At 35.3% G+C, this 26882-nt stretch overlaps 12 protein-coding genes across 12 annotated transcripts; 6 read left to right on the top strand and 6 right to left on the bottom strand.

Annotated features, from left to right (window-relative positions):
- Positions 1 to 778: 778 nt before the first annotated feature.
- Positions 779 to 1729, top strand: RO3G_02815 (diphthine synthase; the record flags this gene model as incomplete). Its single annotated transcript, XM_067657406.1, has 3 exons — positions 779 to 913; positions 961 to 1355; positions 1408 to 1729. 3 exons carry the CDS (start codon positions 779 to 781, stop codon positions 1727 to 1729), a joined length of 852 nt encoding a protein of 283 aa, XP_067513507.1.
- A 284-nt stretch (positions 1730 to 2013) lies between these two features.
- Positions 2014 to 3334, bottom strand: RO3G_02814 (uncharacterized protein; the record flags this gene model as incomplete). Its single annotated transcript, XM_067657405.1, has 3 exons — positions 2014 to 3129; positions 3184 to 3217; positions 3276 to 3334. The coding sequence occupies 3 exons, from the start codon at positions 3332 to 3334 to the stop codon at positions 2014 to 2016; spliced, it is 1209 nt and encodes a 402-aa protein (XP_067513506.1).
- A 988-nt stretch (positions 3335 to 4322) lies between these two features.
- On the bottom strand, positions 4323 to 5803 carry RO3G_02813 (uncharacterized protein; the record flags this gene model as incomplete). The annotated part of the gene is made up of 5 exons (XM_067657404.1): positions 4323 to 4777; positions 4821 to 4987; positions 5037 to 5285; positions 5339 to 5589; positions 5636 to 5803. The coding sequence occupies 5 exons, from the start codon at positions 5801 to 5803 to the stop codon at positions 4323 to 4325; spliced, it is 1290 nt and encodes a 429-aa protein (XP_067513505.1).
- A 413-nt stretch (positions 5804 to 6216) lies between these two features.
- RO3G_02812 (uncharacterized protein) lies at positions 6217 to 7305 on the bottom strand (the record flags this gene model as incomplete). Its single annotated transcript, XM_067657403.1, has 5 exons — positions 6217 to 6450; positions 6501 to 6675; positions 6734 to 6914; positions 6967 to 7092; positions 7143 to 7305. 5 exons carry the CDS (start codon positions 7303 to 7305, stop codon positions 6217 to 6219), a joined length of 879 nt encoding a protein of 292 aa, XP_067513504.1.
- A 1202-nt stretch (positions 7306 to 8507) lies between these two features.
- RO3G_02811 (uncharacterized protein) lies at positions 8508 to 10454 on the top strand (the record flags this gene model as incomplete). Its single annotated transcript, XM_067657402.1, has 1 exon — positions 8508 to 10454. The coding sequence occupies one exon, from the start codon at positions 8508 to 8510 to the stop codon at positions 10452 to 10454; it is 1947 nt and encodes a 648-aa protein (XP_067513503.1).
- An 867-nt stretch (positions 10455 to 11321) lies between these two features.
- On the top strand, positions 11322 to 15931 carry RO3G_02810 (uncharacterized protein; the record flags this gene model as incomplete). The annotated part of the gene is made up of 13 exons (XM_067657401.1): positions 11322 to 11391; positions 11452 to 11576; positions 11627 to 12105; positions 12162 to 12585; positions 12645 to 12994; positions 13050 to 13461; positions 13516 to 13669; positions 13786 to 13872; positions 14048 to 14080; positions 14145 to 14519; positions 14670 to 15040; positions 15093 to 15225; positions 15282 to 15931. 13 exons carry the CDS (start codon positions 11322 to 11324, stop codon positions 15929 to 15931), a joined length of 3663 nt encoding a protein of 1220 aa, XP_067513502.1.
- A 307-nt stretch (positions 15932 to 16238) lies between these two features.
- Positions 16239 to 17798, top strand: RO3G_02809 (vacuolar biogenesis protein; the record flags this gene model as incomplete). Its single annotated transcript, XM_067657400.1, has 6 exons — positions 16239 to 16346; positions 16404 to 16521; positions 16572 to 16728; positions 16776 to 16871; positions 16922 to 16963; positions 17117 to 17798. 6 exons carry the CDS (start codon positions 16239 to 16241, stop codon positions 17796 to 17798), a joined length of 1203 nt encoding a protein of 400 aa, XP_067513501.1.
- A 676-nt stretch (positions 17799 to 18474) lies between these two features.
- On the bottom strand, positions 18475 to 18705 carry RO3G_02808 (uncharacterized protein; the record flags this gene model as incomplete). Its single annotated transcript, XM_067657399.1, has 2 exons — positions 18475 to 18535; positions 18626 to 18705. 2 exons carry the CDS (start codon positions 18703 to 18705, stop codon positions 18475 to 18477), a joined length of 141 nt encoding a protein of 46 aa, XP_067513500.1.
- A 432-nt stretch (positions 18706 to 19137) lies between these two features.
- RO3G_02807 (uncharacterized protein) lies at positions 19138 to 20970 on the top strand (the record flags this gene model as incomplete). The annotated part of the gene is made up of 1 exon (XM_067657398.1): positions 19138 to 20970. The coding sequence occupies one exon, from the start codon at positions 19138 to 19140 to the stop codon at positions 20968 to 20970; it is 1833 nt and encodes a 610-aa protein (XP_067513499.1).
- Positions 20971 to 21333: 363 nt separating this feature from the next.
- On the top strand, positions 21334 to 22291 carry RO3G_02806 (uncharacterized protein; the record flags this gene model as incomplete). The annotated part of the gene is made up of 2 exons (XM_067657397.1): positions 21334 to 21926; positions 21988 to 22291. 2 exons carry the CDS (start codon positions 21334 to 21336, stop codon positions 22289 to 22291), a joined length of 897 nt encoding a protein of 298 aa, XP_067513498.1.
- A 211-nt stretch (positions 22292 to 22502) lies between these two features.
- Positions 22503 to 24439, bottom strand: RO3G_02805 (uncharacterized protein; the record flags this gene model as incomplete). The annotated part of the gene is made up of 8 exons (XM_067657396.1): positions 22503 to 22775; positions 22830 to 22902; positions 22961 to 23297; positions 23492 to 23666; positions 23716 to 23758; positions 23810 to 23940; positions 24246 to 24330; positions 24396 to 24439. The coding sequence occupies 8 exons, from the start codon at positions 24437 to 24439 to the stop codon at positions 22503 to 22505; spliced, it is 1161 nt and encodes a 386-aa protein (XP_067513497.1).
- A 329-nt stretch (positions 24440 to 24768) lies between these two features.
- On the bottom strand, positions 24769 to 26882 carry RO3G_02804 (uncharacterized protein; the record flags this gene model as incomplete). The annotated part of the gene is made up of 4 exons (XM_067657395.1): positions 24769 to 26032; positions 26123 to 26150; positions 26275 to 26414; positions 26479 to 26882. The coding sequence occupies 4 exons, from the start codon at positions 26880 to 26882 to the stop codon at positions 24769 to 24771; spliced, it is 1836 nt and encodes a 611-aa protein (XP_067513496.1).

Genomic DNA, 26882 nt, shown 5'->3' with positions numbered 1-26882 from the left:
AATTTTTCAAACGAAAGTTGTAGCATGTCATTCATTATGATTATATCGAACAACAAAAAAAAAAAAAAAAAAAAAAAAAAAAAAGAGGTGTGTGTAGTTTTATATGTTTTAGCCCCGTGACATATCCTGTTGTACTTGCTCTCCTTGGAATGAATCATTCACGTGAGTCAGCATGATGACTGCTGACAAACAAGCATGTATTGTTTAGAGATGACGTATTTATTGAATGCTTCAAAATGATTATTTACACGTGGTCTTTACTGTATCTTTGACAAAGAGGTCATGAAGTCAACAAGTCACAGACACTCTCTTGCTTTAGATAAAAATGAATTACTTTCATCATCCTAGGAAGGGATTAACCTTGTTAACTATAAATGGTTTATTTGCATGAAAAAAAAAAGGGCTTATAATCAACATATATCCTATTTACAAGTATTGTCATATTTCAATAAAGCAATACATGTTTTTCTCTCTCTCATTATCTGTAATAAAAACTTTTTTCTCTTTTTCTACAAGGATATTCCCATTTTATATTCAGGAATAAAGATCAAATCAATATTAGTTACATGGTTAACATCATCTTTATTAGAAAAGTTAACTTTGTATTGTCCCTAAGAAAATAGTTAACATTAGATTCATAAAAGAGTAGTCCATTTTAAATAAAAAGAACTCTTGCCAAAGAAATACTCTTTTTGAAGCATAAAGTCCGCATTTAACAGTGACTGTCTGTCATCTATTTTTTTTTTTTTTTTTTTTTTTTTTTTACATACTTCTTTTGATGTTGTACGTTATTGGACTTGGATTATCTGACGAAACAGATATCACTGTTAAAGGTTTAGAAGCTGTCAAGAAATCTGAGCGCATCTATTTAGAAGCTTATACTTCTATATTGACTATTGGAAAAGAAAGACTTGTAAATAAGCTAAATATATCACAATCATTTTTATAAACACTTTCTAGGAATCTTATTATGGAAAAGAAGTCGTTATTGCTGACCGTGAAATGGTCGAGTCAGATAGTGATAGTATTCTTGCCAACGCAGATCAGATTGACGTCTCTTTTCTTGTTGTTGGTGATCCTTATGGTGCTACAACACACACTGATCTTGTCATTCGTGCGCGTGAATTAAACATTCCCGTCAAGGTTATTCACAATGCTTCAATCATGAACGCTGTTGGTGCATGTGGTCTTCAACTTTACAACTTTGGACAGACTATCTCTATTGTCTTCTTCACGGACACTTGGCGTCCAGATAGTTTTTATGATCGTATCAAAGAGAATCATGTTTTAGGTCTTCACACATTATGTTTATTAGATATCAAAGTCAAGGAACAAAGTATCGAAAACATGGCAAGGTGAGATAAAATGAACTTGAAGTGAAAAAAAAAATTTATGCTTATTCCACAGAGGACGATTGATTTATGAACCACCTCGCTACATGACTGTCAATCAAGCTGTTGAGCAATTATTAGAAATAGAAGAAAACCGCAAAGAAGGTGTCTGTAAACCTGATTCATTAGCTATTGGTTGTGCACGTATTGGCACAGACAGTCAAAAGATTGTAGCAGGCACATTACAAGAATTATTAAACGTCGATTTTGGTGGGCCTCTTCATTCACTTGTCTTGGTTGGTTCACGTATGCATGAGATGGAAGCTGAATTTGTAAAAGAATACGCTTTTAATCCTGAATCATTCAATACGATTGTCAAAAGAGATTATGTTCACTAAAACTTGTTTTTTAAACTTTCTTTTTAATGGCTTCTATTAAATTCATCATTAACTGATAGGCATTAGGATAAGAATTCAACAAGTTTGAATATTCCTCAACTTTCTTTATCAACTCTTCTTTCTTTTCCTTGTCTTGATTAATCAAATACATGTATATTTCTTTTAGTAATTTTACATCTTCACGTTCTTGATCTGTAAACTCCATAATATAAGTTAAACTTGTTCTTAATGCAGTAGGCGTACCTAAATACAAAGATGAGTTTTTAATCCTTCTTTCCTATCAATCACATACTGTAAAAATGCTTAGGCAAAAGGAAATTTAACAAGGCCATCATAGCTTCATCTAGTAAACCACCTTCAATCAGATTTTCATACTCTGTTTCAAAATCCCAATCATCATGCGCCCTCAATGATTTTGCGATAAAGACCCATTTTTTCGGTATCTGAAATTGTTCTATCAGTTTCTGTTCATCTTCCCACTCACCATGTCGTAAAAGATGTTTGATTTTTTCAGTTGCAGTCTTCTTTAAAGAAAGGGAAACAAAAATAGACCACTCTACCATTCCCATCTTTTCTAATTCATCACACCACTGCATGATATAGATATCCTCTGGAACAAATTGAGGTCCATAAAGGCTGAGCATCCAAAGAAAATCAACTGGCCAATCCTGTAAGTGCGCCATAGTTGGATCGCCTATCCAACACTGCAAGAGTTGATACCAAAAACAATGAGGATCGGGGAGTGCTGTCTGCTGAGCAATGGTCAGTTGAGCTGTGTCATGCTTGGTAAGGTGCAGGGTTTGATTATAGTGATTTAAGCTGAGAGGGTTCTCTCCATACCACAAGTACATGGCAAGTGCACACTGCCAACTCACATGCTCTGTAATTACCAACCCTTTTTCTACATATCCCAATGTACCCGTAATCAAATACCAACACTTTTTTCTGAAATCGCTATACTGTTCCCGCCACTCGGGCTGTTTTACCAAGGTCTCGATTTGCTGTGTTAGTGTCAGTGAAATATTCTTGGTGTTTGAATGAACAATGTACAGTGACAGTTTAAAATCACCTAATCGTCTTGCTTCTTCACCTGCTCTCTCTCGATCACCATAGGCCAAATAGATAAAGACGATAGCAAAGGGGTCATGGGTATACTGTTTTTTGAATTGATCTAAGCTTGTGCTTAATCCAGGCGCAACTAATTCTCGTAACCAGTCATGAAGGTGACCGTGAAAGAGCGCGCCAGCTAATGTCCAAAGTAGTTGCTGGTCCCTATCAAGTTGTTGACTATGTGCTGAAAAATCAAATGGTTTCTCTTTTAAATCAATTAAAGGAAGCCCTTCTTCTTGGGGTATAATATCAACATGCGGATAAAATGTTTCCAAAAGTTCTTTTGTTCTCTACACTTTAATTTAGAATAAAAAAGAAATGATATTTCAATATACAAATCAAACCTTTTCTTTCAATCGACGATCTGGATCAATAATACTTTAAATTTCTCAAGCAGTTAGCATTATTTTTGGCTTTACTACATCCTTTTATTTACCTCTTGATTTTGGTACAACTTGAATGAACTGTTGGTCTTTTCCTACCTGAAAGCAACATTTTATATAAAAAAGAGAGAGAGAGAAAAAAAGTATTTTAAGCTCAATTTTTATGTATACGTGATACAGTCAGTACGATTGATATTGTCGGTGATTGAACAGTAACTATCAATGGTTTAAAAATAAATGTCATGATCTAATATCGCATTATTGAAAATCCTTCCTGAAGCTAGAATAATTTGGTTCCGTTTTATATACAACAAGCTTTATTGTAACTCATCTGTGTCTCGGTTTGATCCTACTGTCTCCGTTATTCGTAGCCTATGCCATGATCCACTGAAAGATATTAACCACCTGTTGATTCATTGTCCATTCAAATGGTCCGCATGGCAAGGAGTCCTATCTCGATTTGCATCTTATCTCGAGTTTCATCCCGAAGATGCTGAAAGCATTTTAAGGAACTTAAGTCGTTTCGAATTTGTAGATAATTCACGATTACTGAGAATCTGCTCACACGCTCTACTATACATCTGGTGAGCACACTGGCGTTATATTTTCGATGGAACACCATTCTTACACCACAGCAAATTATTTCAACCACTTTTGAAAAACTTCGATGTCATAGTCTATATTAAAAGTATACCACTTAACATGACGTGTGGCTTTCATTATTTCTATTAAATAACTTTCAATAAAATAGTGTTACAAAAAAATAATACTGCATTGAACAAACCACCCCTGAAACCGGCCCTTTTTTTTTTTTTTTTTTTTTTTTTCAGAGATGGTTTCTTCAATGCGATATTAGATCATGAAACTTGCTCCCTTGTTCATCATACAGATTTTTTTTTATCCGTCTTCATAAAAAAAAGAGAAAGAGAGAGAGAGAGAGAAAAGAAGGTGAACTTTGCTACAGTTTGGATTGAATAAAAACGACTGTTAGTTCAACTCAAACCGACAGATAGACTTTATTTTATGACATTTATTTTTAAACCATTGATAGCTACTGTTCAGTCACCTACAATATCAATCGTACTGACTGTACAAAGCATTTAAGGAGAGAAATAACGAGATGATTGGTTGGGTTGATATTGAGGATAATAAGAAGGATACATCATTAATGTCGGATGAGAATGATTCTTTTGAAGCAAAGATGGATCTGGTTGTATTAAAGGTCTAGGTTGATAAAGGAAAGCAATTGTACTGTCTAATGTATTTTCCAGTTGTGGTTGAGGAGGTGATACTAAACCTTTCAAATCCATACTTTCCTTTTTCTTTAGTATTGACTTTAATGGCTTTGTAGAGGGTAGAATTTTGATTGGCGGTGTTTTGATCTCACTGCTTTCTTCAGTTGTCGGTGAGGTAGATAAAGATGTGTGAATATGACTGGTTGAATGAGGTTGAGAAGAAGTGATAAAAGGATGATTTAGTGCTTGTTGAGGAGTATATCTTTTGTCTGGTTCATAAACAAGTATTTTTTTTAAGAAATCTAGTAAGCAAATACGATCTATAGTGTTGTGAGTGAACATTGATGAACTTTATCCTTGTACCTTCATTCGTCTCTTCCGATTCACAGCCCATGACTCTTTCATCCAGGCTTTGAAAATCATGTGTGAATTTCTCGCGTAATCTGGTTACATCGCTTTGTGTTCCTTTGAGATGAAAGAATGCTGTGGATTTAATTCCTTTTTTAAGCATAGAATCTGGAGGTAAAGATCTTGAGATAAATAAGGTTAATGAACTCATATTGTATGCTCTCTGTTTACTTTAATGTAGCAATCATCATGTATAACAAAAATGCTTCATTTCCACTTGGAAACAGTGGTTTTCCTATAAACATCTCAGCAACAAAGCAACCAAATGACCACATATCGATAGAACAATCGTAAGGTATCCTTAGGATCACTTCAGGAGAACGATAAAAGGCAGTTTGTATATGATAATTTAAAGGCATCTCATGTTCTATGCAAGCAGACCCGTAATCAATGAGTTTTACATCATGTAAATCATCTGAGCTAGTACAAATATCAGCTTCATTTGTAATGAGCTCTTTTTTTTTTTTTTTTACCTTTTTAGTAAAATGTTATCAGGCTTTAAATCAGTGTGAACAATATGTAGACTTTTTAATAAATCAAGAGTTTCCAATAAACGAAAAGCTATTGGTTTGATATCTGATATTGACAACTGTGGACTTTGTCTTAATACTTTATGTAAGCTAACAGAAAGTAGCTCAAATACAATACAAATGTGCTCTCTAAAGACAAAATGATCGCGCAATTGTAAATATCTATTCATATCGTCATTTAAAGCTTGATTGAGCTATAAAAACGATTAAAAAGGAGAAGAAAGAGAAGATGCTGATTACCATTTTTAGAATATTAATTTCCTTTTCTCCTTGGGCTGTAAACGCATTGTGTCTTTTAATGATCTTGATTGCAACGTATTGATTGGTTGATAATTCTCTACACTGAACTACTTGTCCAAATGTACCTTGTCCCATCAACTCTAATATTTCATACCTAATTTCTTGCATGAGCACAAAACAAGAAAGAGATTTGTATCTTACTTTTCTTTTGAACTAGAAATAATCTCTTTTACTCGTAATATATAATCATCATTTATATTATCAAATCCATTATTCTTTGATGGTTCCCTTGGGTTTGTTAATGTTCTCTTTGGTATATTTATTAATTCGTGTCTAAATTTTGGATTTCTTTTCTTTATGATATGCATATAATAAACAGTCGCTTTCAATACAAATCTAGCCTTCATATTTGTATATATCAAAGTTTAAACTAATTTTTACAAATAATAAATATTAGCGTTTATTGTTGATTGTAAATAATAATAACCTTACAAGTTTTAAGGAAAGAAAAAGAAAAAAAGAAAAGAGAGGATAACATGACATTGTTATTTTATGGATAAAATGATATCCGCTTTTTTTAGTTAACGTAAATCTTCACAATCAATTGCCTTTTTAATCTTCAACAGCACTGCAGTCTTCCAAGCATCTAATCTTGTTAGCTTGTCATAATCGTACACTATTTGTGTAAAACGCTCAATATCGCCTTGATTAACACAATCTATTATTCCTCTTAATAAAGCATATTCTCGTGTCGATTCAAATGAAACATCCATGTTACAATAATTAGCTAATGCTTGACTTGTTTTCACTGTATCCTAATAACTGATCTAAGTGATCTTTCCCTTTTGAATGAAAATATACTTACATCCGTACATAAATGACACAGCCCTGCTTTAAGGAAATATTCTTTCAAAGACCATTTGAGTAAAGGATCATCTGCTGATGCAGCAGCCACTTGTTCATATTTTTCAATAGCAGTTGGATAATCTTCTAAATCAGCTGAAATTTGAGCTACTTTAAGTAAACACTTGTTCGCTAAGCTATATATAATACTTATGTAAGTCTTTTTTTTTTTTTTCCTTTTTACTTTATAATTACGCTGGTGATTCATCTGCAAGATACAAGTTTGCTGCTTCTTTATAAGTTTTAAAAGCATCATTTGGTCTATTTAACTCATTTTCATATAATTCTGCAATGTCTTGATAATGTCTTGCTGCAGACCTAAAGTTTCCACCTTCTTGATCCAATTTAACTGCTGCTTCTAAAGCAGTAATAGCCGCTAATAAATTATTATTAACCTCTTTCTTTCACTTTGTCTTCTTTCTTTGTACCTTTAGGATCTATTCGTTTATAGCTTTTTGCTGCATTGTCATAGGCCCTTGACCCTTCAAACTTGGCACCATTTCCCCGCATAAACAACACAGCTGCTTCTGTAAAGGCATCACCCGCATTTTTCCCTATTGAAAAAAATTAATTTTATACGCCAAAAATAAGCACAGCTGCTTACATTGTTGGGCCAGCTTAAATATATTTCCTGCCTTTTCGTATAACTCGGCTGCTTCTTCATATCTACTGGAGTTAAGAGAGCCAATAAAAGGAAGACTCCATGAATTCAATCTCTTCTGTGCTTCTTTGATATTTTTTCTTGCTTGTTGTTCATAATCTGCCATTTTGCGAGGGGAAAAAAGTAGTTAAAAAAAAATTAACAAATGGTTGTTTTCAACATTTTTATATGCGGATATTTAAATTACACTGTATATTTCAGTTCCCGTTACAGAAAGTCTATACTTTATGGTCAATTTAAGCTCATTTATGGTTGTTTATGTTGTATGTTTATAAAGAAAAGTTGTATTTTTGGTTCCATATTGTTTTTTGTTGTGTATCTGATAACAGTAAATAAAAGACTGAAAAAAAAAATTCGCTCCCTCCCCTTCCCCCTTTTTTTTTCTGAATTGACAAAAACATTACACAAAACTTCAATTTACATGTGTGATTTCTATTTTGTGTTTATGTTTCTTTTTCTTCTCCTCAATTTAATATAACTAATGGACTATTTTGCTAAATTCAAAAAGCGTATTGCTCCTCCAAAAGTGCAGCCTACAAGTGCAATGCAACTGGCTAAATTTCACAAATGCTGGGAATATGTTCATGTAAGCTTAATTTCTGATGTTTGGGAATTATTTTTTTATTAAAAGTTTCAATCCAGAATATATTTATAACAGAAGACAGAAAGGCCAATATTCATGTACAGCAAACTGAAATACCAGTCAAGCTGAGGGAAATGGTCGATTTATTGGTAGACGAAGAAGCAAGACAAGAGGATAATACAGCCGGTGTCTGCATGGAATATTTTTTGAAGAATGGCATCTTGCAGTATTTTGTTAATGTAGCTGAAAAAGCAGATTACCCGGTTGGGTTTAGAGGTGAAGCCATTCGAACCATCGCAAGTATGGTTGATTTGCTGGATGATAGATTTTTAGTTCACAATGCAGTACACAGACCTACTATCAAACTACTACGGTTTTGTGTATTGGATGATCATCAAAGTGAACTATATAACGATGATCTAGTGGATTTAATGTATATTATATGCTCAAAGATACACGGTTTTCCAGCTCTTTTAAATATTTTTTTTCACGACAAACATTGGTTGACTACACCACAAAAGAACATAGAACATCCTATATCTAATAGTGAGCAACAGCAACAAAAACCACCTGAATATGAATTTCTGCTATTTACATATCTATTGCGATTTGTACACCGAGAAGGACGTTCGGGTGATTTTGCACGTACAGGATTGTTATTTTTGATGGAGATGGCTAGAGATGAGTTGGGTGAATTCATTTTAGGATCTGATTTTGCAACCATCATGGCCGCTGGACTCGGCGCACTCTACTCTCAATTGCCAAGAAAGTTGGTTGTCAAGGATGAAGATAATGCCATCTATTCTAATCCAACCACTTTTATCCTCGGCCAATATTCCACTGATACCCACCCTCTCATACAATTCCCTTTGGGCATAGGCATTGAGTATTCAAATTCACCTGAATTCAGATACCAACTTGACTCTTTCCTCAAGCTACTCGAGTTCTGTCAGGATGTATTGATGCGATGCCCAAATGGAGACATCTGTCTTTGCCTGTTAAATAATGTACGAACCATTTTTTTAGAGAATATCTTGTACCCTTCCATCCTCGAATGCTCAGATACAGATGGTTCCTCTGTAGCTGTGATAAGTTACATTGACTTGATCTTGCAAACAGTTCAGCAAGAAGACTTGGCAAGGATCGTTGTAGGTTATCTGATGGATGAAGAAGATGAAGAATCTAATGAGACACATAATGTGCGACATCTTGATGTGACCCACTTCTCATTGAAGGATTTAATCCTAAGTCGACTTCAATCCAATTCACAAACAGCTGTTATTGCCACCTTGAAACTTTTGAAGACATTGATCACACATCACTGCCGATATGCTCTTCGGCTGCTTTCCATTTATCCCGAAAGTAACAGAAAGCCAACGACCGTTTCTCATCATCTACGTGAAGTCGAACTTTACTTTTCTCTCATTCTTGCTATTGACTCGACTCATGCCAAGGATATCTTATCTAACGGATACGAAGAATACCTTCGCGACTTAGAAATGACCATCGATCGAGACGGTTGCTACCAGCATACAAGACCATCTGATGACCGCGCAGGCGTGGACCAGGCTGCGATCAAAGCCAAACGACGACGTAGTTTCAAATACGGTCAACGCTATGAGGATCTTGAAAAAGAGCGCCAACCGAGTTTAACTACACGACGACCTCTCTTTAGACATCGTATCCGCCCATCGGATCGATTGCTTCAAATCCTCCTGAGTCTTCTCAGCCATTTTTTCACACAATCTACAGAACTAAACTTGGCCCTGACAGGCGTTGTGACCGCATTGGCCGTATGCCCTTACCGCAGTCTTGAGGGTTGGATATCATTCAGTGAAAGTGATCAGACCAGCCCTGACGACATCTTGGTCTTGAATCCCGAAGATCAACCTTTACGGGCACCTAAAATCCGCAGTCAAGACATCTATGCACACTTTGAAGTCACAGCTCCCGTGGATGAAGATGATGATGAAGATGATCGCAGTGTTGATTTTGGTGCAGAGAGAGAATCGATCAAGAAGACTCAACCAACCTTCTTTAAATCCTATCCTACCTTTTTTACCTTGCTGCGTACCCTGACTCAGCAAGTAGGATATTATAGATCTGAGATACCCTCCTTTGAAGAACTTCTTGAAGAACGTCGTAAGGCACTGATTGCAGGTGAGGTGTCCTTTGTTGATAAAAAGGCCATCATCATGCGCAGCACCACTTCTCCTGCGCCTGTTGCTATTTTACCTAGTGACAGAAGGCCCTCTGTTTTAAGGACCCCTGCGTTAGTAGAGAGTCCTACTTTATCTCCTTCTTCTTCTTCACCCCCCATACTTGGCCCATCTCGAATCGATATGAATGCAATAATGAACAATCCAGCTTCTCCACTTGCGCTCCACATAAAAAAAACAACATCCATGCGTATTCAACCTCTTTTCCCATCTCACTTTGTAAATGAACGAGAAGAATCGATTTTAGACTTGGATGATGAAGATGAACATACGTTTGCTCCCAAGACGGGGATAGATCCATCCAAGGCCCAAAAAAGTCATGATAAAAGCACTGAAATTACAATATCAATGCTCTTAAATAATGTTATTATATTGGAAGAAAGTATAAAGGAGCTGGTAGCGTTGATACAAGTTAGAAGAAGCTTGGGCATTGATGAAGTAGCTTATGTTTAAAAACTATATAATAAATAATATCGTGTTTTTAGGCTATAGTAAGAAAAAGCATGGAACGATGTTAAATGAGTCTTGGTCTATTTAATAGTTTGAAATAATACATTCTTGTTGCTATACCTTTCATATTTAATGGATCCCTTTTAAATTGATAGATTTGTATGTACAATTTTACATTGAGCAAAAAAAAAAAAGCGCCAATTTAATTTAAAAATGCTGAAATAGTCGCTTCTATTATATTTACTTGCTCATAAAGAGACTACAGCAGGGATATTTTGAAAGCACAGACCAAAAATAAATTCCTGTGCTTTTTAAGAGCGTTGCATAAAGACGCCTCTTTTGTCAAACGTTTTTAAATACCGCGTGAAATCACTTTGAAATTAACAAAAATTAAGAAAAAAGGAAATTTTTCATGTGTTGGTGATTACCTCCTTCTGTTTCATCCTTCAATTGACACTTTATCATTCGCTGTCTTTGAGGAGATTGCTTGTATTACATCATTATTTTCGAGATTTTTTTTTTTTGCAAAGCCAATAAAAAAGTAGTTCTTTTGCTTGCATTGAAGGAAAAGAAAGCCATGTTTACCAGTTAAATTAAATAAAGACGTTAGAAATACAAACTGTGAGTATAATTCAATTGACTCTTTAAGAATGTCAATTATTTTAACATGATTTTTTTCTCTAAAACTCGGTCCAACAGTTTCCTATTGGCCGTGAAAACAATATAATATTTTGGGAAGACAGTATGTCCTTCCTTTCTTTTTTAATTTTTTAATTTTTTTTTTTCATTAATTTTCCTATACATTTTCTAAAAATTCTTTCAATGGACGGAATATTTAACAAAAACAAAAACAATAAGCCGAAACAATCCATGAGTCCAACCTCATCACCAAAGTCTCGAGCTGTGAAGCGTATGCTTACAATAAAAGCAAAACCAAATAGTAAGTTAAATTTCAATGTGTCAGAATAACAGTAATAAAATTGACTGGTTACACACACAGTACTGCATAGACAAATTATTACAAATAATGCAACCTTTGAACCAGGTGCAGCAGAAATTCATTTTGCACAAGACCAAGGTATACCACCAGAAAATGAAGTCAATGAGTTATTTAATGATATGCTTGTAAGAAACTTGTAAACAAAAAGAAAAAAAAATTCATAATGCATAATTAGGCTCGTCGTGGCATTCATAATCCTGGAATTATACAAAGCATGGACAAATGGGGTCTTGAAAAGAAATGGCTCATGATTAACCAAGAACTTCAGGCTGAATTATTAATATCAGGAGTGAAGCCCAGTAAGATAAAGATGATGAACACAGAATCAAAGCAGCCACCCTCCAGCCGCAGTAGCCTGGATGAGTTACAGCCACAAAAATCACTATCGACACCCACTCGATTAATTGAAAAACCGCACGCGATTATTACCACACAATTGAGCTCCAGTACGAGTAGCAGTCTGACTCCCTCCAGCCCAAAAACACCAACAAGGATAAAGAGTATATCACCTGGCCATTTAAGAGATCACTTTTTTGAAACAGATCAAAATTCACCAGAGTTCTTTATTCGAAAATTTTTGGATCCAAACCTCCGATCTGTCACAGTAGCTATTGCTGCAAGGCTTGAAGTGGCTCTGCGAACTCGATCGGTTGAGTAAAGACTAGCATTTGTGTATTAGATTAATTTTAACTTAACTTCTCTTTATATAGCTGGGTGAGCAAATTCATTCAATTAAAAGGATTCCATGTACTTTCATATGCTTTGGACTATCTGAATCACACAACAGAATATAGAAAAGACGTTGCATTAGAGCTGGAAGTAGAAATAGTGAAGTCTATAAAGGCTATTGTAAATACAATATCAGGAAAACAAGAAGCCATGGATCATCCTGAATATATACACACCGTTGTCTTTTCAATTCTTTGTCCTCAGTGGCAAACAAGAAAGACAGTATGTGAACTTTTGGCCTTTTTATGCTATTCAGATGGTTATGAACATGTTGTGCGCGGTTTTGAAATACTGCGAAAGTTTAGAAAGGACTTGGGCTTATTTGATTCTTGGATGAGAGATTTTGAAAGAACAGTGGATGATGAAGGTCATCGAATACCGTGGAATTATCTGATTGAATACGCTGTAATTTAATGAAAGATACATATTTGATGTTAAATTATTAATATGATGTATAAAATTAGCTTTCAAATATGATTTTAGTTAATGCGCTCATAAAGATACCAGGAGATGTAAACGATCGTGTTTATATGGGAAATCAATTTAATGCGTCCGGGTTACAATCCATTATACCAAAGTTAAAAAAGATGGAAGACGATCTGTTGAATATTCAAATTAAGGATTGTATAGAAACTTTAGAATCAGATATGGATGAAGCCTTTAGTGAAGACATATCTTTATCCTCGGATGTTTCTCAACCCTCTGAATTATTTGAGCGTGTAGTTGAAAGTATATCACAGGCACCGCGGGCTTCAGAACAACTTATGTCTGTCCTCAAATATTTGCTATGGATTCATGGTGATCCAGATACAAAGTAACTTGTAGAAAATTTTTCATGTATAGAAAAAACTCATCTTGTAAATACGTAGATATCATTACTACCGCATGATTCAAATAATTATTCAACAAATTGTAATGGATAGAAGACCTCATGAAAATACAGAAAGTTTTTCCTCAACATTCGGTGTTGCTGTTGGTGCAGTTATTCAGAGCTATCGTGAACTGGAACGTCTAAAAAAAATTGAACCCAAGCTGGAAAAGCTGAAAGCTCAGTTTGAATCAGTCACGGCTGAAAATGAAGAACTACAAGCAGAGATCGGTAAACTACGAATTTTACCTACTCAATTAGAATTTGAAGATATCAATCGACGCATTAGTGAATTGAAGGATGAAAATGATTCACTAAGAGATCTCTTGAGAACCTCCAAAGATACAATTGCCATGCTACAAAACCGCTTGGCGGAAGAAGAATCTTCAGAAAAGGATCGAGATTCAGACACTGTAAAAAAGAAGGAGAGTATTTAGGAAACTAGTTGCTAATAGTTATCTTTATAGGATTCTCCTTCAAAGGTCCCGAGTAGGTTTGGTAAAGGCATGAAGAACTCTGGAAGTTTCACGTTTGGTAATCTGCTTATGCCTCTTTTTAACAAGAAAACAGCCGGAAGCAAGGACAAAAAGATATCCATTGACACTCAATCTTCAGATCCAGGTAAATAGTAACTTACTGGACCAAACCAAACATTAAACCATGTGTATTGCTTCAAGCAGAGGATTCATCGACTAGAGATTCTGTATATTCTTCTTGTAATTCTTCGGAAAAATTAGCATCACCTGCCGTTTCTTCATCACCGCTCCTCTCTCTAGCCCCGCCACCTCCACCACCTCCACTTCCACCAGTACTTGCGTCTCATGGTAAATATTAGTAACACAGCACATAATTATATCTCACTTATTGAAAATCCTCTAGTAACCACGTCTTCAGGGGTTCCACCTCCACCTCCTCCGCCACCTGCTACTTCAGGTTAGTATTTGACCATAAAGCACCTCTTTTATTATTCCTTTTTTGTTCACATTCTTTCGTTCTTAGTATCAATACTTACACCTGGAGCTACTCCTAATAGTAAGGCATTATCGTTTGTTAAAACTCTTAACAAAAGCTAATTATCTTCTTTTGCATCATTTAGATATACCCATTCCACCACCTCCACCATCGCTTGGCACAGCTACTAATCATTTGACACCAAATATACCAGCAGCACCTATCTCAACTACTCCAGCTCGTAAAGAGATGCAGCACTATCCTCAAGTTAAACTAAAGAATCTCCAGTGGCAAAAACTGGATGTCAAAGCAACAAATCAAACACTGTGGGATACAGAAAACAGCAATTTACATCAAAAATTGGAAGAGAAGTTGAAAGAAAAAGGGGTGTTTAATACTATTGAGTCACTATTTCCAGCCAAAGAAAACAAATTTTTAGAAAAAAGGCTTCAGATAAAGAAGATAGATATCGATAATGATTTAATCAAGTTTTTAACAAAGGATAAGAATAGAAATATTAGTAAGTAAAAAGGAAAATGGAGTTTATTCCAAAGTACTGATTAAGAATGTGCACAAACAGATATAGCCATTTTGCCACAAATTAAGCAACTGGGGTCATTTAAGGAAGCACGCAAACATATATTGGCTATGGATGATAGACTGTGTACAGAGACTTTTTTGGTCAACCTCATGACTTATATACCCAACAAAGAAGACAATTTAGTTGTCATGCAAAAATACATTCGAGCTTCAGAAGCAGAATGCATGAAATTGGATTTACCGGAGCAATTTACTGTAGAAATGATGCGAATTTATAGATACGAAGCAAGGTTGAAGTACATGCTTTTTAGAGTTCAGTTTTGGGAGCGATTTGATCGGCTCAAGACAAGCCTTGCTACTGTCTTGGATGCATGTGATGCTTTACATAATTCAGATGCCTTGAAGGAACTTTTATCTGTAGTCCTGATGTTGGGTAATTACATGAATGCAACAAGTCTTCAGGGAGGTGCTTATGGATTTAGGATTGCAAGCATCAATAAGGTACACATGCTTTCTAGTTATACACAAAAACCTTTTATAACGCTTTATTTAGTTGATTGATACTAAAGCTACCGACAATTCTAACTTAACGCTTCTTCATACCTTAATTGGTGTTATTCGTCAACAATTCTCTCATATATTAAACTTTATTGATGATCTTAAAGATGTTCCTCAAGCTGCTAGAAGTAAGTTACTATTTTTGAATTCTAAAATGTTTTCTTACATATTTAAACCTTTTTAGTCATGGCGAGTATTTCTGATATTGTTCAAGAATATACAGATATGCGTCAAGGGCTAAGGCATCTTGGAATTGAACTAGATACCTACTGGAAAGGAGGTCAAGTCGATTTAGAACAAGATAGATTTTATGTAGTTATGGAGGACTACCGTAACTCTGTTATGGAACGATTCGAAGAAATTGAGACTCTTTACATCAATATGGATGCTAAATGGAAGAATGTAATGACTTTTTATGGCGAGAACCCTCAGACTATAAGGCCTGATGAATTTTTCGCTATATTCTCTAAGTTTATCGAATGCTGGAAGACTTGTGCCTATGAAGAATTAAAGTATACCCAAAACAAAGAACGTGAACAAAAGCGTATAGAGGAAATGGAAGAAAAGCGATTAAAGTCGCTTCAGGCAAATTCAGATACAAAACAAGATGAAGAGGGTCCACTGGTAGATGATCTATTAGCTAAACTTCGTTCAGGTGAATCACTGACTAAAAGAAGAAAGAGCCGTGTGCGTAGAATGTTTAAGCATTCAAAGTCATTTAAAAGAAGGCCAAGTAATTCTTCTGTTCGCAGAGACAGTATATCCTCTGTAAATTCTTTAGCACCATCTATTTCTGCTGAAGACCTATTACGTAGCTTACAAGAAAACGAATAATAAAAAGTTACATGATACGTGTGTGACAGAAATGGAAGGGTTTTTTGTTCTATTTTTTTTTTTTTTTTTTTTTTTTTTTTTCGCTTATTTGTTGTTTATTCTAAAAAATGGCCTCAGGTCGTAAGAAAGTCCTTTTGAAAGTAAATAGCAACAAGTTGTTATACACAAAGAAGTTAGTCTTTTAACTAATATATCTCTAGGTTATTATTCTCGGTGATAGTGGGTAAATAAGAATAGCGCCTTATCATGTATGTGTTCAATAGGAATTAAGAATCACGCTCATTATAGTGTTGGAAAAACTTCGTTAATGAACCAATATGTTAATAAAAAATTCTCTAATCAGTACAAGGCTACTATCGGAGCAGACTTTTTAACTAAAGAAGTAATGGTAGGTGATCGTTTAGTGACAATGCAGGTAAAAGTAAACGCTTCCTATCATAAAACCAGCTGCATTTAAAAATTGCTTAAGTAGATTTGGGATACAGCAGGTCAAGAGCGTTTCCAATCCTTGGGTGTTGCATTCTACAGAGGTGCTGATTGTTGTGTGCTTGCATATGACGTGAATAACAGTAAAAGCTTTGAAGCATTAGGTAAACAAAGCGATAAAAACACGAGTTTATGTATATTTAGCTTTCAATAGATCAATGGCGTGATGAATTCTTAGTTCAAGCTTCTCCTAGAGATCCTGAGTGTTTCCCTTTTGTACTTCTTGGTAATAAGATTGATGTTGAAGAAAGTAAAAGGATGGTTTCACAAAAGCGTGCTATGGCTTGGTGTCAATCTAAAGGCAATGTTCCGTAAGTAGATACTACAAAAAGTTAAAAATTATTCACATAAAGATAAGCTACTTTGAAACTTCTGCAAAGGAAGCTATTAATGTAGAGCAAGCTTTTCAAACAATTGCAAAGAATGCGTTATCTCAAGAGACAGATGTTGACATGTAAGTAAATGTATATTTAAAATTGTATATAGGCTAAAATTTGTGTATAGTGATTTTCCTGATACCATCCAAATACCAAATGGAAGACAAGAGTATGATCAAGGATGTGCTTGCTAAATATTAATAAAACCTTGTGTTATTAATACATTATACCAGCTTATTTCCTTGTGAAAGATTTTTAATGCTTGTGAACATTTCTTTATAGCTCCGATTCTCATTTCTTTTCTTTGTGCAAAAATGGATAGAGAAATTAAAAAAATAGTAAATCATAACCAACTTCAAACATCTAAAGATATAGAAAAGAATGATTTAAAAGAAAGCAATAATGAATTAAAAGTCGATGATTTTAAAGTACCTAAAGAATTAGAGGAGCTTGATGCACAAGAAAACAATAATGTGGTAGAGGATAATGAATTTGAAGCATTTGAAGATGCGCAGAATAACAAAACAGAAGAGAATGATAAAGCATTAGAGGGTGATATATTTGAATTTTCTGAAAATACAAAAGTAAATGAAACGCAAGAAAATGAAAAAGTAGAAAATACTGTACCCAATGCGTTTGCGGAAGAACAAAAGTACAATACGGAAAATGGCGAAACAACAATAGACGATACTGAATTTGAAGTTAAATGGGATAAAGTACCAGAAAACGACAAAACGGTAGAAGATGACGAATTTGAGGCGTTTAAAGATGCAGCAGTGGACGAAGAAGAGAATGAATTTGATGATTTCAATGATAATGAGTTTGGCGATGACTTTATAAATGCAAACGAAAACGATGACGACGACTTTGGCGACTTTGATGACTTTGAACAGACTGCAGATTTCCCAGAAAATCAATCCAAAGACAGCTTTAGGATGCAAGAAGGAGATTCAATGGAGGATAATCATCCAAAGACGCCTACAGAAGCTGATGTTTATGTATGACCCATACCTAGCTTAATCCCAAAACCCTTCTAATATGCAATATTATAGACAGAAACTCTTGAAAAAAATCCTGAAGAAGCCTCACACTTTATAGGGGATTATTTGAACCGCCTATGGCTGAGCCCGTCCTATTGTCAAGACATATCTTCTCTTTCAGATGAAAATGAAAACCCAACGAATATTTTGAATACAACATGCAGGTAATGCGCATATTTTCAGAGATAATTTTGATTAAACCTTAGTAATAGTTATGATTTATGGGACAAGCTTTCTCGGGATACAGTTTTTCATAATCCAGTAACAGGTGCCGTTGGATCATTTCAGTGGACAAGATCAGAAGCAAACAAAGCTTACTTGAATGCATTGGGTGTTACTTTTAGTACAGAAGAGGTATACTTTTTTTCATATATTTCTTTTTGTATGAAAAGACTCAGTGTTTGATTAATAGAAATTGTCTTCTGTGGCTCGCACTTCATCACCACATTTAGCTAAAAAACGACAAACAAATTATTTGGATGGGAAACCCTCTGCTATTTCACCTACAACGTCTTCACCAACGTCACCAAATGCTTCACAGACTCATTTAAGGTCTGCATCGGTAACAGGGGGGTTATCAATTTTGACAAACGAAATAGAGGAAACTGAAAAGGAAGCCAAAAAGGAGGCAGACCAAGATCTAGAACTTGATATTGATATTGCGAGAGCCTACTGTGAACTTACAGAAGGTAACTAAATCACTTATAAAAGTAATATATGCTAACGCATTTGAAAGAAACAATTCGTATATTTCCTAATGTCAAACTGAATGCAATGGTCACAGAACTTACTCGTCTTCAGAAACAAGCAGGAGAGTACCTTGAGCATCTTTTGGATCAAAAGGAGCAGTTGCTGATGGATTCCGAGACATACAATGACCTGATTAGTTGTATTGTAGGACATGCACAAAGATTGCGAGAACAAAACCCTAGTAAAGATGCAAGTCCAGTAATGGTATCAAAAAAGAAGAAAACAAGTAGTAATTCCTTTTCAAACATTATGAGGCGTAAAACAACTGGTCACTCTTCTCAAAGTGCGTCTATGGGTGGTGGGGTGGTGGGTGTTCAGCATCCACAGCAGCAGACTCCTTTACCTAAAAAGACTGTATCTTCCGCAACAGAAAGCAGGAGGTCAATGTAGAATATTGTATAGAATTACCCTTATTATTATTACTATTGTTAAACAATTAATGAAAGATTTTTTAAGTGATACAAAGGTTGCTATTGTCCAATGAAAGCACCTTTTTAAGTTTTTGTTTTTTATGTTTTTTCTTTTCTTTTCCTTCTTCTTTTAATTCATTGCAATGTTGAAAATTGAAGAATTTCCAGACGAAATACTTCAGCTTGTGTTTCAAGAATTACCGCCTAGAAGCCTTGGCAACTGCCGGTGTGTTTGTCGCGCTTGGTATTCTCGAGCCACCTATTTATTGTATGAACAAGTTCATTTTATCGACGAAGACCAAGTAGACATTTTTCTCGCTGCTCTTGCTACACCTGTGTTCCCTAGTCTTTTGCCCATCGGTCAGCTTGTAAAAGGTATCGAATTTGGTCCTTATGTTGGTGGTCAGTACGAATGTATGTTTAATAGTGGCAATCCATGGGATTTCGACATCGACGGTGAAGAGCGTGAACCTGTTTTTACGCGAGCCCGATTTAACAAGCTTCTCAAGTATTGCCCCAATGTTGAAAAGGCAGTTACACTGAACGAAAATTTTGAGGATGAGTTCCTTTGTCTGTTGGCCGATTCCCATGAGAACTTAAGGTGGAAGCATTTAAAACAGCTTCCTAATTGCAACCTAAATGTTCAATACAACTATCGAAATTCTCTCACGCATGTAGTAGCTGACGAACGCGGTTATAAAGATTTTCAGTTTTTGAGTAAATTTCCTTGCATTGAAAAACTTGATATTCCACTTACGCCACTTGGTACAATGGAAAAGCTTGAATCAGTTCTAAGTAATTGTCCACGCCTGCAAAGAATGTACGCCAGTTTCCCTGTCAATGTACAAGTCAAGAGGCATGGCCAAATCACTTTACGCCCTTCTGTCAGAGAACTTTATATTGCAAACTATGATGAAAAAGGACAAAAGAACCTGATGAACTTTCTCTTGCACGCATGTCCTAACCTAAATAGGCTTAGATTATTACTAGAATATTCAGAACAAGAAGCTGTAAAGGGGCCTTTTGCCTTCAACAATATAATAGCTCATATGTATGCATCTGCCAACTTCTGTGTCGAATTAGACATCGGAAATTTGTTGACAATACATAAGCCAGACACTAACACCCACCACATATATACTATGCTTCGCAACTATTTTGATTGTTTATTTAAGGCGCACAACAAAGGAAATATTGGCCAGTGCTACACAAAAATAAGCATAAAAAAGACTCTTCAAAGATATGATGGGCTTGCCAAGTTCGATATTCAATGGAAGAAAAGATTGACAGGCATGTCAACTCTTGATATCAATTTGGATCTATGTGATGATGTTAATTTGCTACAGCATGTACACCATTTTTTTGGAAAGTTTTCATCATATATTAACGAATTAGAGATGGTGCAAAATGGCTTTAATATTCATGATGCAGAAGAAAAAAGTCCTATCAGTTCTTTTATTGAAACTTACCGTGTTTTGAAGAGCATCAGCTTTACAAAATATTCGCTAGGTTCAATTAAGCATCATACTAATAAGACGATCGAGAGTTTATCTATCAATTCTTCTTTTGTAATCACAAAACTTCTTACAGATATATCCAACTGCTGCAGTAATTTGAAAACGCTTTGCTTGTCAAATAATGTATATAATGGTATACATCAAAATATTCCAGATCGCGAGAGTAACTATTTGGTTGTTATCAACATGCCTCGTACATCATTGGATCGTTTGGATTTCAGTATATGGAATGGATATGTAAATGATGTTGCAAATGACACTCGACCTGTTTGGCTTTTGAACGTAAAGACATGTTACAAGGATGTCTTTTATAAAATAGTTTATCCCGATCCGAAGCCAGCAAAGATTCCCGGAAAAGAATTTGTTGAATCTGGTCCAACTGGAGGTGTTAACAAGATTATCTTTCACTGTGGTATTATCCAAAAGCTAAAGTTGAATGGTATTTCTATGGAGTTATAAGCTAAAAACTTGAAATATTTTCAATTGAAAAAATAATTTATCTTGATTATGAAAAATTTACTACCGTTTTATTTGTTTGACTCAAAAAATAAATGAAAATAAAAAAAAAAATCAACTGCGTTCCGGCAATAACGATAGATGTCTGAGATGTATGCTTTTTCCGCTGTTTCTTTTTTCTTTCTCATACTAGTTGCCGCATAGATGAAAAGATATAGCTTGAAAGAAGTGTCAACACATACAAAGCCTCAATCGTGCTGGGTGACTTATAAGAACAAAGTATATGATGTTACAGAATTTATTCACGGTCACCCAGGGGGAGATGACTTGATCTTAGACTATGCAGGCAAAGATGTCACTGATGTTATGAAGGATGTACTTGAGCATGAACATTCCGACTCAGCCTATGAAATACTAGAAGAGTACTGCATTGGTTATTTAGAAGAATCTATCCATGAAAAGCGTATGAAATTGTTAGAAATTGAGGAAGAAAGCAAGACATTTGTGAAAGAAGATTTCAAACCAAAAGAAACAGATTTAACTTCTGATGTCAAAACCAACCAATTCTTGGATTTACGAAAGGCTCTTATTCCTCAGTTACTGCGAGCAAGATTTACCAAAGAGTTTTATTTAGAACAAGTGCACAAGCCTCGCTATATGCCTGAGCCCGCTATTTTCTTTGGTCATCCTTTACTTGAACCACTGACAAAGACAGCTTGGTATATGATTCCTACTATATGGTTACCTTATGTAGCTTACCAAGTATCCTTATCACTTAAGTATGGCAATCAAAATGGAACTATTATGTCTTTTGGTTTGGGTATCTTTATATGGACATTATTGGAATACCTTTTGCATAGATTCTTATTCCATTTAGACGAACTTCTACCAGATCATCAGCTCGCTTTTGTTTTACATTTTGCTACTCACGGATTTCACCATTATTTACCCATGGATAGGTAAGTAATATAATTAAATGGAGCTTAGAATTCAATCAGTGATATTGAAATTCTATATTAGGTTAAGACTCGTCATGCCTCCTGCATTGGCTGTGATCCTGGCTTATCCACTTGTTCGATTAGGACACTTTTTATTTCCTCCTATGATGGCGCATGGTGTAGTGGCTGGTGGATTTTTTGGGTATATTTTGTATGATTGTACTCACTACTATCTTCATCATGCAAAGGTGTTTAAATATCACTTTAAGGAAATGAAAAAGTATCATATGGCACATCATTATAAGAACTATGAAGGCGGTTACGGTATTACTTCAAAGATTTGGGATTTCGTCTTTGGTACAGAATTAATCTACAATCCTCAATAATTATTTTTATATATAATATAATACACTTAATTTTTTTTTTTTTTTTTTTTTTTGGAAAGCATGTAATCATAAAAACGATTGCCAAATATTTGCTATACTTAAAGATGCTTTTATCAAGAGAAATACTACGATTATTATTCTATAATCGATGAATTTATTTTTTTGTTTTGAATTATTAGCTTATATAAACACTGAGTGAACTTCAGTAGTTTTACTTATACAAATTGTTTCCTGAACTACTACCTTGCTTTCTGTAAGTGTTAATGTCATTTAAAGCTTGGACTGCTCCTGCTTCATTTTCTTCTGGATCATTGATCAATGACTCATAATCCCTGGATCTTAATGATTCTCTTTCTTTTATATTCGATAAAGTAGCTATGTTTACTACAAAAAATCCTGTGATAACCAACAATGCTCCGAATGCATATTCTAGTTCAGGTACAAAATGTTTGAACACAGCATCACCTGCTATTGCCAAGGGTATCTATAACAGTCAAGTTAAGTAAAGCGAATGTGTTCATCATAAATAAATATTTACCGTTAGCGAGACGCCAAGAGTGACCACTAAAGGGGATGTCATAAGCATAGCTAACAGCCATAGATAATCAGACCTATTAAAGAAAGAGAGCATCAAGATTTTTGTTATGTTACAAGCAAGAATTAACTTACAAAAAAGTGCCAATGAAAGCATTTAATAAAATCATGATCAAAATTGAAGATGAAAATGGTAGTTCAAACTTTTCTAGTTCAAAGTAATTCAAGACAAAGAAGAATGGCCACATGAATAACATGTTAAAAACGCCAACAAACCCAAAAAATAAAGGCATATTAACACGAGATTCATCTCCAATCTTTAACTTCAACAGATTTGTATAGCATCCATAAAATAAAGCGCCACATAAAGCTAGTATGTCACCTATTAGTGGTGAACTAGGGGACAATAACCCGTCAATGTTTGAATTATCTGAATAGGATACGAGAATGACACCAGTAAAACTAAAGCGTACTCGTTACTACAATATAATCAATCCGTGTGTATTAGATTATTTCTTTCTTTTTCGAACCTTGTAAAAACTGCAATCACTTTCGTCCAGCTAAAAGGTTCAACCCTAAGCAATGATCCCAAAAATAATGTACATAACCCTACATAGAAACAATTGAACAAAGGGAAAGGCTTTTGCTGCATCAAGTTCTAATTACCTGACATGGAAGATAAAATTGTGCTACTAGTAACACTTGTATAGGCTAGACTAGCATTTGTTGTATAATTGGCTAAGAACCAAAGAAAACAAAAAGTTAAACTCAATTTGATAGTCTCTACTGTGTCTAATGCTGACTGTATGGTCTCTGGTTCCTCCTCCGTATCATCTACTGTCTAAAAAGATTTATATTAAATAATTTAAGAAATCTAATAATATTATTACATTATCGTTACCAAGCAGTCTAACCTCGGTTTCAGAAGCACCACTAAAAAAATATGAGAAAATGTCTGTTATCTTTGATCTTGTTTCTTTTTACTTTTCGTTTAAGGACTCAATTTTATATTTTCGAAAACTGCATATATAAGGCAGCATATATAAAGAAAATGTAGTTGTATTTATATAAGTAATCATAAAAGGCTTATTGTATTTAAGATCTGAAAACATATTCTATACGAGAAAGTTTAGTTTAGGTCCTTTTTTAATCAGTACAAGCTACAGTTACATTCATCACAAATGAAGAAGCTACCCAAATAAATATCACCGCTGATAACGCCAAACTTCCAACAAAGTACCTTCGCTTCAAGTGATTTTGTGAACTTGGCATTAGGTTATATAAAAAAAGATCAATAAAGAAAAAAAGCAAATTAAGCAAGCTCGAAAAGTATACTTTGTTAATGAGTGACCGTCACTATCAGACAAATAAATTTTAATTTTGTTTCTGGGTGATCAACCTTGCTTGACCCTTTTCTTACCTCTAGAACTACTGCATAGCTGCCAGTCTCCTCTTCAAATCTGGAGGGAGAAGTTAATACAATGTATTTTTCAGCTTCAATGTTGCTGATTTTATGTGATTTAAATGCTGGTAACGGAGCGCCAAACAATAGTACTAAGACCTACGATACCGATTGCCAGCGCTGACAGAGGATCTCTCGACTTGGCAGCACATTTGGACAGAACTGAAACACACAGCGGGTTTGTACAGTAGAAGCTGCCTTTGACCTTCCTTGAAAAAATCCCTCTGTTTTTTGTTACTGATATAGGGGAATGCGTCAGTCGTCGAAAGCAAAAAATACAAGTTTTGGAAGTCAAGTTCTCATTGGTAATGCAAACGTTTGCTGCTTCAGAGTGGATGACCTCTTTCCACCGTCCACCGTATCTTTTAAATCCTTTGATGCGGGAACCGACTCCGGTTCCTCTGTCTCCAATGAACATGACCAATTTCTTCTTTGTTGAAGGATTATCTATTAAAGCGCGTTAGAACTCAATTATCTTCCATCATCCTGAGAAGTTACTACCAGAAGTTTGAGACAGTGCCTTTCGTTCCTTTGTGCATATTCGATGAGTGAATCTATACTTCTGAATTTCACGATGTCGGCGTTCATTCATTCTGTTGCCAGTGTTATAGAAGTCACGCAGTTTTTTGCGATGTTCAACATGCGCGTCAAAGTTATGTTTGAATTGTTCAACTGACACATTTGAAGTTGATGTCACTTTCTGAGAAAGACTATTTTCAATCAGTTGTACCTCCTTTCCCTTTCTAGTGAGCTTCTTTCCTGTTTGGCGCTTGACCCTTTGTTTGAATGCACCACAGCCAAAATCTATCTCGCTGGCTGATATGGTGGTTGCCTTTGGGGTCTTCAAATATTTCTGAAATTCAATGTCTTGTACCACTGGAGCTGCTTTATTGTCATCATTCAAAACAGAATAGTAATTGTGTAGCTTGAGGTGAAATGAAAATCTTTTCAAAGAAAAAGGGACAGCTGCTGTCATATTCACAAGTTCGTTATCTGTGCCGCAAAATGTAAAATCTTCAAAATCACGAGGCACACATGCTTCACTGTGGACTAGACCACGCGAATCTTTTTTCAATTCCTTTTTCGTTGTAGGTAGTGTGCTTGTAGTGTCAACGGTATGGATTCTTGAATTATGTCTGATAGCCATTCGCTGGTAGTACAACACTTGCTTCTTTTCCATCAATTGGTCTTCGATGTCGTTGATTTTAAGACAAGTTTTATCTCTCAAATGTCTCTCTTCTTCGATCCTCTGGTACAAAGTTTGTTTATCCACTTTGTTGTGCCATTCTTTTCGCAATTCCTTTATTTTCTTGATGGAGTCCTGTTCTTTTTGATACTTCAATGCTTTTTCTCTTTCTTGATCAAGTGACTTGACTTCTTTTTCAAGCTTGGCTGTCTCGGCTTTCAAATCCTCCAATGGCTTTTGTCCTTCCAGAAGAATGTTGGGATCTCTCAAAATCCTTTTCAAGTAGAACATCTTCTGAGGTTTAACTGGAGGCACAATTGTCTTCTTTACTCCAAGAATTCGTACCACTTTCAATTTGGGAAGGACTGACATTCGTTGACCAAATTTCAAACCATTGGATTCACATGTATGTTGGACCTTCTCCATATCGAACAAAGAGTTGAAGACAGCATCTTTATTCCGATGTGCAATTTCGACTGAAGGCAGAGGTTCCTCGTTGTAGCCGTAGATTGTAAGCTCCGTTGACATACCTTTAATTTGTCCTTGATTATCATCAGTTCTACTTTTCATAATTTGAAAGAGTGACGAAGCATCAATGTTCAGAAAAATGTTGACGAGCAACCCCTTATATTACTGTTCAAAGGCTTACACTGTATCTGAGATTAATGCAGCGGTAACTACAAAGAATTATTTGGTCTTTTCGTCGGTTGACTAGTGCTAGCTGATGACGATGACATATTCTTTCTTTTAGAGCCGGTGGAGAGAGGTTTTTTGATCTGCAGAAACGTTCTGGTCTTTCACCATTTGCACGCAGGCTAAAAAGGATATGTCTAAAGTTTAATGTAGCAGCCATATCACGATTCCAAAGACGACAAAGAGGAACTTTATCAGTAGCTTCTATTGTTCTCGTCACAGCCTTTAAGCATCGTTGGCTTTTGCACCTGAGCAGAAATTATGAAAGCTTGTTATTTTTTTTTCTTTTACTCGCATATAAAAAGCACTTACCTTAAAAGGCCATGACAATCTGCAATGGGATACTTTTCTCTTTGATATGGTCTAGGGTTCTGTACCTTTTTAAACGTTTCAAGTTCACCATTCTGGCAAGAAGGGCACAGACTAGAAGCCCGTAACTGGTCAAGAAGATACACCTGGAAGCCTTCATTGACTAGCATTCTTCTCATTTCGCCGCCTCTAATGGGTTCATGATACTTTACATTTCCTGCCGACCAATTATCAAGTATTAAGATAGCACCATTCCTAAACCTCTCTTTAAACTTCTTGGCTAGCCATTTGTTTGCTTGTTGCCGATTGATGAAACTCTCAAGTTTCATTTTTCTAAAGGGTAAGAAACCATCGGCACCCTGATCTTCTGCTGCAGGGAGATCTTCATTTAAGTAGTACACTTTCAT

This window comes from Rhizopus delemar, genomic scaffold, assembly GCF_000149305.1.
Source record: "Rhizopus delemar RA 99-880 supercont3.2 genomic scaffold, whole genome shotgun sequence".
In the NCBI taxonomy this organism is placed as follows: domain Eukaryota; kingdom Fungi; phylum Mucoromycota; class Mucoromycetes; order Mucorales; family Rhizopodaceae; genus Rhizopus; species Rhizopus delemar.
The sequence above is the reverse complement of the archived record's forward strand: the minus strand, read 5'-3'. Positions and strand labels throughout refer to the sequence as shown.